Below are 12,953 nucleotides of genomic sequence, written 5' to 3' on the forward strand. Positions count from 1 at the left end.
TATCACAGTTTCATGACCATCTTCAATGCTCATTACTACGAGTACTCCAAGGACCGATGATGAACTAGCATTGTGAAAATCAACACCATTCTAAAAACAAAGATATCCTCACCCAAAAATAAATAAATAAATAAATAAAACAAAGATGTATCATCTTCAAGGGAAGCCTTAATCTTTTCTTTTTTTATTTTTGTAAAAATAATTTCTCAATTAACATTCTGATGTTAAATTTTAAGTACAAATAAATTATCTTTTATTTTTCAAACATAGATTGTTGCAAAATAGGAAGAAAAAAAAAAAAAACCAAAAAAGGCAGAGTTGTCCAATAAAGTTGGAAAAAAAAATGTTAAGAAATAAAATAGGAAAAGAAAATATAAACAAGAATGCACAAAGTGGAGGAGCAAGAACATGAGCACTATAACACAAGATTGTACCTTAGTTATTTAGCCCTTAACTTCTAATAGTATAAGCTTTTAGTTGGTAATTTAGTAATTACAAATGAATTAGCATTATTATGGGAATCTAGAGCATCTTCAATGGCATTGCATTTTTTCATTGATATGCTAAAAAATAACACAGTTGTGTTCTTTGTGTGTGCTTCAATAGCATATTGCATAAAATGTCAATAGCATTTTTTTGGTGCTAAATTTGACACAAAAATGCAATTGGCATTTTGTAATAGTAGACCATACTACAATAAAATCAAAATATGTGAGATTTACACTATTAAATAATATAATTTTTATTTTTAATTTTTTAATTTTTTTTAATTGTTAAAGTTAAAGAAGTTGGATCTAACTTAAACATTTTTTAATAGATAAAGTAAAATAATATGATTAAATAAAATATATATTTATTAATGTTATTTTTTACCATATATTATTGAAAAAGTAATGTCAAAATTTGATATTGATTTGGTATTTATCATTGAAAACGAAATAGCAAAATGTAATTTGTCATTTAAAATGCTTTTATAATTGTTCTAAAAGAATTCCAACACACGGAAAGCTAAAGATTTCATAAAAATAAAAATAAAAATAAAAATAAAAATAAAGTTTATTTTGGCAAAGCTAAAGATCCCCAGTGCCACGCCAATAATTTTGCGTTTCTCCCCATTTTGGCTCAAAATTGAAATCTCAAATCTGGTGCCAAATATGACACCAATTAAAATAGAGTGTTGCTATTTACACAATTAGAATTACCTTTCCCACTGTAATTTTTTCAAAATTACAAATAAGTCCTTTCGGTTTTTTTTTTTTAAATTTTTTTCTGCTTATTTTTTAAGATTTTATACTGGCTTCTTCTTCATCGCATCGCTGACAAATTCCTGCCCAATCTGGGCATGATCGAACACCTTCAAAAACTTGACCTATTTCCTTTAATGGGTCTCTCGCATAATAGTTCTTCAACGCTTCCCGGCTTTAGTTTCTTGATTTGTCGAACAATTGGATCTCTAGCGACATGTCTGAGGATGTGGCACAAATTTGGCCTTCTCTTCCACCAAGATCCCATTATCAAAAGTAGCTTTTTTCTTACTGAACCATTACACAAAATTCTTGTATAGATAACATGTCATTGCAAGAACAATAGATGATAAATGGGGTCCATATATTCCAGTGTACCCTGAGGACCTATGCAAACAAGCCCAGATGAAGTAAACAAAGTTTCTTGAAATACCAAAAGCCTCAAAAATCCAAAATTCCCAACCTTGATTCTCATATCTTTCTCGTTCATCGTTGATTATAGAGCTTCTAGTTTTTGAAACTCGTTCCATGCCAATGGAATTTTATTTATTTATTTATTTTTTGAATATCATAACAGAAATTAACTTAAATTTTTTAAAATATAATAACAAAAAATAAGAGGAGTTTTTAGTAATTTCATAGAAAGTGCAGTGGGAAAAGAAATTTCAACGGTGCAAATAGCACCACTCTTAAAATATTGTAAAAGTAAAAATTTGACAATGAATCATTTTTTTGGGTGGTGGATCACGTTATTAAAGAAATACAATTTAATTAATTATAATTTGAAATTGAAATTGGATATTGTTATTTTTTAATATTTACTATAAAAAAAAAGTCATGCTAAATTTGGGAATAATATTTGTATTTATTATCGAAGAGTTTATATCAATTCTATATTTTAAAAATAATACCAAAATATTTATCATTAAAAATAATCGAAAAATATCCACTTCCTTTTTGGATACAATTATTACTTCAGCAAATATATGGGTGTGAAAATAAATCATGTTTGAGATGTTTTTTGCTGTCTTCAAACGGAAAAGAGGTGACGCCTACATTTCAAAAAAAATAAATAAATTTTATGCTCAAAGATAAACATGGTCGGCCGTGGATAAAGATTATTCAGATAATTTTAAAATACTAGTTTTAACGTGGTATATATATATATATATATTATAAGATTTCGGTTTCATGTTTTTGTAATTCAGTAGCTCATGAACTTTGTCAATAGGCTACTAGAGTTGATTGTATTGGTTCTTAAGTTTTAAAAATAGTTTACAAAAGTGTTTTATGACTCCAATCAAATCCTATTTTATGAGAACAAAAAGTGCAAACGTGCTTGCACACGAGCCACGGAAGGCATGATCTGGTAAGTTGACATGCAAATAGTCTACAAATCAATTAACTAGTATTATTATTTCTAATGGACAAAGTAGACTAAATTGCACAATTAAATCAAAGAAACAGGGGCTAGCATGGCAAGAGCTTCTCAAAGCGACTGATGCATACATACTACATAGTCTCCAATAATTAATTACACTGCAAAAGCTTTGACAATAATGGCGGAATTTGTTCTAACAAAGTTGGCAGAGTCAATTGTATCTAAGACAGTTCGAAGGGTCTCTGAGCTTCTTATCCATGAAGCCTATTCCTTGAGGAGTGTGAGGGACAATGTGGTCCTGTTGCAAGAAGATTTGAGGTCTCTTGTGGGCTTCTTAAAAGATGCAGATACTAAGCAAGAACATGATCAGGGCGTCCGTGACTTTGTACTACATATCAAAGACATAGCTTGAGGATGCTATCGAGATCTTCATCCTCAAAGTTGCCTCCTCTTACATGAAAGCTTTCCATAATAAAAGAATTCGAATTCAGATAAACTTTATCCGAACTAGGATGGCATCTTTAGAAGTATGCAGAGTTTTGGAATAATCAAATATGTTGCAGGAGAGGAGACGAGTTCAACAGCTGAGCTTCAGCAGAGTTTGAGAAGGTCATCTCCATACTATGATGAAAATGACGATGTTATAATCTTGGAGGGTAGCACCAGGGCTTTAACAGCTTAGTTGACTAAGGAGGAAGGTCGACTTTGCACTGTTTCAGTGGTGGGGCAGGGGGGCGTTTAGGTAAGACCACTCTTGCCAAGAAAGTGTTTAATGGTGTTAAAACAAAAGTTTGATTGCTCTGCTTGGATTTTTATTTCTTAATAGTATGTATTAACGGATGTTTTGATTGAAATACTAACCCAAATTTTGTGGAAAGATTAAAAAAAATAATAATAAACAGATGTTTCAGAACAAATGAAAAATGAAAGAGAAACATTGAATGCTTTGAAAGAGCATGAGCTTATTGATTTGCTTAAGCATGAGATAAAAGAGAAGCGATAATTTGCAGTTATTGATGATAGTTGTAGGATTTAGGCTTGGGATTCTATAAAGAGTGGTTTCCCAAGAGGAAGGAAAGGAAGCAAGCTTCTGTTTAACCACACGAAAGAGCCAAGTAACAACATCTGCTCATCCCTTGTGCTTCCCAATTGAAGTTCCCTTTTTGACATTGGAAGAGAGTTGTAAGCTTCCACAGCTGAAAGGATTTCCAAGAGATATTGTGGGTGATTATCATGGTTATCCACAAGAATTTAACAAAGTTGGGAAATGAGATGGCTAAAAATGTAGAGGACTACCTCTTGCCGTTGGTTGTACTTTGAGGATTATTGAGTACAAAAAATTCGTTGGATCAATGGAAGGAGGTGCTGAGAGATGTGAATTCCCATTTGAACAAAATGCAATCACGACAACAATACGAAGGAGTAAATGAGACATTAGCCTTGAGCTACAATGATCTACATCACTGCACCATGTTTTCTGTACTTGGGCAACTTCCTAGAGGATTATGAAATACCCAAATGAAAATTGGTAAGCTTATGGATAGGAGAAGGCTTTATATCAAAACCGACGAGAGGAGAGACGGGAAAAACATTGGAAGAAGTATCTGAAGGATTCTTGGAAGAGCTGATCGATAGGTGCATGGTCTCCTGCAGGACTTGTGTGTTGATTAGATATGATGCACTGATCAAATTGATTAATGTTCAAAAGGTAATATTGTTAAGGTGATAGTGTTAACAATGACGTTAGAAGGGTGTTGAGGTCCCCAATTGTCGAATCAGGCCGCCAAAGATCCTTGCAGATGTATATGTTCGGTAATGATGGATTTCCAATTTGAAATCCCTTTCCTGTGTAATAGTCTCTCTAAACTACATTTGAATGGGAAGATATATATTAGAAGGAATGCATTCTAGTCTACAATTTCTTCCACCACCCCTTGTCAAATTGATGCTATAGAAGAGTCACATTGTGCATGATCGGATGCCAGGGTTGGCGAAGCTGCCAAATTTAAGGTTTCTTGAGATTGCTGAAGATGCTTATGTAGGTTCTAGCTACAATGGCTTGCTCTGCCAATGAATTTCCAAAGCTAGAGACCCTTCAACTCACTCACTTGGAGTTATTAAGGAAGTGGATAGTAGAGAAAGGTGCTATGGGAGTCTCAAAATATTGCGAATTAATAAAATTTTCCATTTAGAGATGATTCCAAAAGGATTAGAATTTGTGGCTACTCTAAAAAAACAAAAAAAAAAATTGAATATTGACAGCATGAGCAAGTCATTCTGCGAGAAGATTAAGTCAAAACTAGAAATGAAAATGAAAATTACTATAAAGTGCGACACATACCTTTTATCTGTTTTATAAATTTAAATTTATTTTATCTATATTTTTTTCTTTTTTATTTTATTTTATTTATTTATTTTTAGTAGTAAATTAGTACCTTGGAATCTGAACTTGCAGCCCAAACTCATTTTTGACTTTTGAATATAGCCATTTTTTGTTTAGGTTTATAGACATATTGTTATTGTTATTAAGGTTTATACTTTTGCGTCCTCTAGTTTACCTCTAATTCTAATTCAGTGCTGCAAATTTTTATTTATTTATTTATTTTTTAAATTGAGTCTCAACTTTTTATTTTGTTTTCAATTTTTCAAGTTTAGTTTTAGTTCTGTTTCAATTGGGACATTGCATATTTAAACTTTTATGGTAGAGAATTTTATTTTATTTTTATTTTGTTTTCAGTATTTTAAGTTAATAATATTTTTGGATTTATAATAAAACATTTAAATGAAATTAAGAATTTTAGGTGTTCTTTGTTAATATGGCTGGTTTTAATTTTTGTTTTTAATTGTTTTTCAGCCAATTGATAATTACAAGTCACTCCATCCCCAAAGCAAACCCCCCCCCCCAAAAAAAAATTTTATGTAGTAAAGTACAAAAAGTGCAATAGTTTAATAAGGTAAAATGTATCTAACCAAGAAGAAAAAAAATGCCAATACTCACATTGGAAAAAAGAATGTGAAGAACAAGGTCAACATATAAAACTACTTTTCGTACACCTTTTTTTTTTCTTTTTTTTTTTTTTTTTTTTTTTAACTCCGACACATTTTTTTCTTTTACCCAATACTTTTTATTCTTTTTCCAAAAATAAAATTCTTGGCATTGGCATTGGAATACATCTTTCTTTTTTTTTTTCTTGTTTAGATGTTGGGAGTCTAAAAAGTGATATTAGTTTTATTAATTTGAAGTATTTGAGGTTGCTTAGTCTCTTGTCTCGATTAATCTTTAAGAATGTGATTGCAAATTGGACATGCGTCAAGGCCCTATCCAGGCTCATTATGTTTTTTATGGGCTTTACTGGCCTAATAATATGGGCAAGACTTAAATTTTTATTGGGGTACAAGAGCCCACAATGATACAAATTAGATTCTTCTCTTATTTTTTGGATATTAGCACTTTTCTACTTTGAATTTTATGAGAAATTATAGCAATTTTTTTGAGTCATTTTACGCCTTCAATTAACAAAAATCTTGCACCTATAATTCCTTTTGCATTTTTTATCCCAAAAAAATAACAAAAATAGTACATGACTGTAATTTAAGGCCATGTGAGGTCATTTTACACCCATGAATTCTCACCCTTCTCTTCTCCTTAAAACCGACATTAGAGTTTTCTTTTTTTTTTTTTGAGGCTCCCTAATCTCTAACCATTATATAACTATAAACATACACAATTATTGTATATTATCATTAATAATAATTTTAAAAAAAAGGTGAAGATCTAGAGGATCAACGCCCTAAAAAGTGACCGTTTGCGTTGACCAAGAGAAAAAAAAAAAACAAAGATGGATCGCACATGCATTATTTAAATTGTAAAGTCCGTCCGTAGAGCCGAGAAATAAATTTATGACTGAAAGTGAATTAAAATAAAAAATACTGCATAAAATATGAACTCCGCTTGGTTGGCATTTCAGTCTATACAAATATTTTCCAAAAAATTTAGAACAAAATTTGATGAAAAGATGATAAAAAATAATGTTTTCTAAAACAACGAAAAAAATGACAAAAAATAAAAAACAGTACATTAAACAACATTATTATAAATTGGTAGCACGTGCTTGTTCGTGGGAATGCTCTGGCAAGTTCACATTACACAAATAGTTTATAATTGGCGAGTAATTAAATTATTAATTATTAATTATTATTATTTTTCGGCAGGGTGAAAGTAAAATTTATTAATTATCCGTTTCATCTTCCTCTTAATTTTGCTTCTTGTTTATATTTATAGGTGGACCACATCTTCTACAAGTCCCACCAGGCCTCTTCTTAGCTTCTTGCAAAACAAAATCCTCCTCCCAGTTGACCGCAGATACACTTCTGCTAACAATATCTTCGCTGCAAGAAGAAGAAGATGGCAGAATTTTTGTTATCGAAATTGGCAGAGTCCACTGTGTCCCAAACAGTCCAAAGACTCACTGACCTTCTCATCCATGAAGCCGCTTCCTTGAGCAGCGTGAGAGAGGATGTGGTGTTTTTGCTAAACGACTTGAAATCCCTTCAGGGCTTCTTGAAAGCAGCAGACTCCAAGCAAGAACATGACCAGGGCCTCCAACAGTTGGTACACCAAGTCAAAGATGTAGCTTCCGAAGCTGAGGATGTTATTGATACCTACATCCTCGAAGTTACTTCCTCTTGCATCAAAGCTTTTCATAATAAAAGAATTCGACCCCAGATCAACTCCGTCCAGGCTAAACTACAATACATAATTAATACAAGGATTCCAATTTCTGGACTCACATATGCCGTTGGAGAGGGGACGAGTTCCATGGTGGATCTGCAGCGGCATTTGAGAAGATCATCTCCTAATGATGATGACGGCGATAATGATGTTGCAAGCTTGAAGAGTAGCACCAGCGCCTTAACAGAAGAGTTGACTAAGGAGGAAGACTGGCTGTGCGTTGTCTCTATAGTGGGTATGGGTGGTCTAGGTAAGACCACTCTTGCCGAGAAAGTATTTAAATGTGTTAAACAAAATTTTGATTGCTCTGCTTGGGTTTTTATATCTCAGAAATATGTGCTAAGGGATGTTTTGATTGACATCTTCATCCAAATTGGTTGTCCAAATGAAAACATGAAATTTGAAAGAATTAAATCTGGAAGAGATATTTTAGAACGAAAGAAAAACGAAAGGGAGTTTTTGAATGCTTTGCCAGAGCACGAGCTAATTGATTCGCTAAAGGATAAGCTGAAAGAGAAGCGATTTCTTGTGGTTCTTGATGATATTTGGAGTATTGAGGCTTGGGGTTTTTTAAAGCGTGCTTTTCCGAGAGGAAAGAAGGGAAGCAAAATTCTGTTTACCACACGCAATAGGGACGTAGCCACAGCTGCTGATCCACGGAGCTGCCAAGTTGAACCACCTTTGTTGACATTGGAAGAGAGTTGGGAGCTTCTAAAACGGAAAGCATTTCCAATGGATATTGTGGATGACCATAGTTGTCCACCAGAGTACGAGAACTTAGGAAAGGAGATGGCTAAAAAATGTGCAAGACTTCCTCTTGCTGCTGTTGTACTTGGAGGCTTGTTGAGTACAAAAGCCACATTGGAAGAATGGAAGAAGGTGATGAGAGACGTGAATTCACACTTGAACAAAATGCAAACAAGACAACAATATGAAGGAGTGAATGAGATACAAGCCTTGAGCTACCACGATCTACCTTACCACTTGAAGCCCTGTTTTCTGTATCTGGGCAACTTTCCTGAGGATTATGAAATACACAAAAGAAAATTGATCCGATTATGGATAGGAGAAGGATTTATTCCCACCCCGACGGGGATCAAGAGGAGAGACAGAACAAACATGGGAAGATGTAGCTGAAGGATACATGGAAGAGCTGATCCACAGGTGCATGGTTCAGATGGAGAAAAGGGACCATACAGGAAGAGGTGTGAAAACATGTCGCATGCATGATCTTATGCGAGACTTATGTATAAACAAGGCCAGAGAGGAAAGCTTCACGCGGATTATGGAAAAGAGCAACATGTCGACTGATGGTCTTGCAGCTTCATTTGAGCTCTTGGGAGATAGTCGTTCTCGAAGACTTGTCATCCATCCTGGTGTTGATCTTCAATATCGCAAAACACATTGGGCATGCAACACCTTTTTCAGAAAGCTTGTTAATCCATGTTCTTCTTCTTTGGTGGAGTCTAATTGGGTGGAACAGGTACATCCCAATCTTCGTTCTCTTTTGTGTTTCGGTGGGATATTTCTTCCGTCATCAGCATTAAAATCAAGCAATTTCATAATGTTGAGAATGTTGGAAGGGTGTTAGTGTTGGATGTTGTGAGTTTATAGTTCTTAGTGGAATGGGTAATTTAATTCACTTGAGATATTTATGCGTTGAGATTTCGGGGGCAGGGTTCTGGCTATCATCCTCCATAGGTAATCTGTGCAATTTGCACACTCTAGATCTTCGGAATACATGGAGGGTCAGAGGATCGGTAGGCATGATATCAAGATTGATACGTTTGAGACATCTGTCACTTCCTCTTTACGTGAGGTCTAATCAGAATGATTTTCGAATAGATAAACTAAAAGACATTGAGACTCTAAAGAATATACCAGCTTCTGTGTTGGTTAGATCATACGATGAACTACACAAATTGACTAATCTTCGAAAGATATCGATAGTCTTTGGTGGTAAGGATAGTCATGTTGAAGATGATGTGAGAAGGGTGTTGGGGTCCCAAATCGTTCAATCAGGCCACCTAACATCCTTGCAAATGTCCATTTACAGCACCGAAGCTGGATTTTCAAGTCTGGAATCACTTTCCTCACGTCATAGTCTCTCTAAATTAGGTTTGTGGGGGAAGATGAAATTACAACAACAGCAAGGATTAATACATCTTCCACAAAGCCTTACCAAATTGACTCTCAGGTGGTCTGCAATGGAGCAGGACCCAATGCCAGTGTTGGAGAATAAGCTACCAAATTTAAGGTTTCTTATGCTTGGTTACAATGCATATGTTGGTTCTAAAATGGTTTGCTCTGCCCATGGATTTCCAAACTTAGACACTCTTCAACTCTCAGGCTTACACCATTTAAGAGAGTGGATAGTAGAGAAAGGTGCGATGCCGAGTCTCAAGAAATTAATAATTGAATATATTTCCGAATTAGAGATGATTCCAGAAGGCTTGGAATTTGTGACTTCCCTCAAAGAATTGGAAATTATAGACATGAGGAATTCCTTCTGCGAGAAGCTTCAAGTGAAAAACGGAATTGAAGGGCAGGATTACTTACAAAGTCCGACACATACCCTCCATCTCTTTTACGGATATTTAAGAGGATATTGAAGAGGAGGATATTGAAGATTAATTTATGTACTGAATGGGAGGATCACTACAAAGCCAAACACATACCCATCTATCTCATCCATTTTTATTTTTTTTATTAGATAGAACGTTTTATTTGCTTGTTTTGTTTTTTTGTTTTTTATTGTTATTATATTATATTGTACATATATTAGAAATTAATTTTATATATTTTTTTCAATAGATCATTTCGAACTTTTTTTTTAAAGTTTTGTTTATGTGATATTCAAAACTCATTTATGTGTTTATTAAATACGATCTCTGCTGGTTTGTTTGGAAAAGTTAACCGCCGTTCTTTGTATATTTATTTTACATATACATTAAATTAAAAAAAAATATTTTAATCACATATGGAGCAGGATTTTTTTTTTTTTTTGGGACAAAATATGGGGCGCCGGAGTGAAAACACTATTTTTGGTCTATTTTTTTACTTTTCTATCTGGTTATGTCTAATTTTCTTTGTTTCTTGCCTTTTGCCTTTTTTAATTGGATTTTGTTTTTCTATTTTTTTCTTGCTTAGTTTAAAAAGAAAAAAAAAAAAACTTAAAAAGTAAATCTGGAAACTAATAATATCAAATTATATTTATTATGCGAGAGGTTTCAAAAAAAAAAAAATAATATAAATTAATTTTTTCGACCATTTATATTAATTTATATTAACTGATTTATATTTCTTTTACGAATATTCAAGATTAATTTATGTATTGAAGGAAAGGATCACTACAAAGTTAAACACACACCCCTCTCTCATCCTTTTTTTTTTTCTTTTTCTTTTTTTATTAGATAGCACGTTTTATATTCTTTTTTTGTTTTTTTTGTTTTTTGTTTTTTATTGTTAGTATATTATGTTGTCCATATATGATATCATTAAACCGTTATGGATCTGGAGTTAAAATATTATTTTTAGTTTTTTTTTTTTTGGGTGGTCTATACGGTTATCAGTCTAATTTTCTTTGTTCCTTGAAATATACATATATATATATATATATATATATATATATATATATATATATATATATATATATATATATTACACGTTCGTAGTAAGTTAAAAATGTTTTTTTGTTCCATCAGGTAAACAAATGCACTCGCATTTTCGTGAAATTATTTCTCATTCGTACTAACAAATTAAATCATTGATTTATAGCTTTACAATTTACATTAAGATGTCAACCATAAAATCTCTTGCTAGGAACTTACTACGCAACAAGCGACAATGGCATTCATTCATAAAATATCATATTTACAGCCAATCATGGTAGGCAGCAACCTGCTCAAATTTTCCGAAGTTCGACAAACACAGATGTTGTCCTTGCAGGTACATTGAAACACCCCGTGGAAGTTTCATATGTAGAATCCTTGACTGCGTAATCAGTTGACGTCAGCTGCACCAATTTTCACATCAAAAAAACCATTAGTACTCACCTGTGTGCAAAAGAATGATTCATGCAAACAAAATATTTTTGCGGCATTTAAAAGATTACATGTCTTAGGAAAGTTTTTCTAACCGGCATGTTATCTAGGAAGTTTTGATTCTTAGAAAGTTTTATATGATTTATATGGATTTCATAATGACATTCATAATTTATTTTATGGTTGCATGGTGCTTTTTATTTCTGTTTTAGATTTATGTGATACAAAAGACTAGGAATATAATATTTTTGGAACACTATAAAAACCTATGACTACATATAGTATATACATATATACAGTCCGTCTATGGTGCGGACGGTGCTCATGCGGACCACAGTATTGGTGACAGTTTTTCATAGTATTGGTGACGATTTTTTAAAAAACCGTCGTTAATACTATGAAAAACCGTTACTAATACTGCGGTCCTCATACGGACCGTCCTCACCATATAATTTCCATACATATATATATATATATATATATATGCGTGTATGTCTGTGCGCGTCTGTCTCTATTACCCAAAAAAATATATATAGATATAAACAGTCCGTTTCCAACATGGTCATCAATAATAAAACTTTAAAGAAGATTTCTCTGAAAACTGGCATCTAAAATGACATCCAGATTTTATTAAATTGTGGATGTCCGCACTGGTAAATTCTTGTAGATATATAGGTCTCTATTTTGTGCGTTTATGTATCTCAAGATGCATAATATATTTTTAAAAAACACGGTCTACGTTTTGACAATAAGATTTGAAAACCACAATTGTGTAAACTAAGAGTTCATACTACAATTGAACTCCATGTCACACTCCGTCCCAAAAGCAGACTCCCAACACAGCCAATTTTACTTAAAAGACCAAAAAAGTGATTTACCTGTATAGGATGTAGTTGGAGAGTTCTAGCCCTCAATACAGGACTCAAAAAAGAAATCTCACTTGGACATGAATTGATGATAACAACAATGTACGAGTATCTGTGACGAATAAGGTTAACAATACTACTTTTTGTACCATATCTACATCAAACAAAAGCGTAAAATTTGGTTTTACTCACATTGGATCCACTTGGGATAACCTCGGCAAGCCATCATGACCATCTTCAATGCTCATTAAGATGACTCCAGGGACAGATGAAGAACCAGTATTGTGAAAACGGACCCGTTCATCAAACTATGTTGCTCGGACTTGGTTGCGAGAGTCAGATATGGACACATATTTAAGAGTCAAATTCATCAATTCTTAAAATTTAAAATACGAAGATACGGATAATAAGTATCCAAAATTTGAATACGAGTGCGGGATGCACTTGAAATGATATTCTTGTTTCAAAATATAGGCATCTTAATCCCTCTAAATGTTATCTCTTTTCAAAATTTAATACTCTAATAATAATAAAAAAATTGAAAGCATCAATTGTTTATGTAATTTTTATTTAATATAAAATTAATAAAATAATAGTAAAAATAGGGTAATTAATAGCTTAGATCTGTGTTTTCTTCTCAATACTTTTGAAGTCACATTGGTAAATGTATGGCGGACAGATTGGACT

At 32.9% G+C, this 12,953-nt stretch overlaps 1 protein-coding gene and 1 pseudogene across 1 annotated transcript; one reads left to right on the forward strand and one right to left on the reverse strand.

Annotated features, from left to right (window-relative positions):
• The first annotated feature begins 6,865 nt into the window (after positions 1-6,865).
• LOC125421664 (putative disease resistance protein At1g59780) lies at positions 6,866-10,130 on the forward strand (annotated as a pseudogene).
• Positions 10,131-11,062: 932 nt separating this feature from the next.
• On the reverse strand, positions 11,063-12,564 carry LOC132805144 (pullulanase 1, chloroplastic-like). Its single transcript, XM_060820025.1, has 3 exons — positions 12,459-12,564; positions 12,279-12,378; positions 11,063-11,372 (listed from the first exon to the last, which is right to left on the reverse strand). The coding sequence occupies exons 1-3, from the start codon at positions 12,512-12,514 to the stop codon at positions 11,262-11,264; spliced, it is 267 nt and encodes an 88-aa protein (XP_060676008.1). The 5' UTR covers positions 12,515-12,564; the 3' UTR covers positions 11,063-11,261.
• Between the last annotated feature and the right edge of the window lie 389 nt (positions 12,565-12,953).

Source organism: Ziziphus jujuba, chromosome 8 (genome assembly GCF_031755915.1).
Source record: "Ziziphus jujuba cultivar Dongzao chromosome 8, ASM3175591v1".
Classification (NCBI taxonomy): Eukaryota; Viridiplantae; Streptophyta; class Magnoliopsida; order Rosales; family Rhamnaceae; genus Ziziphus; species Ziziphus jujuba.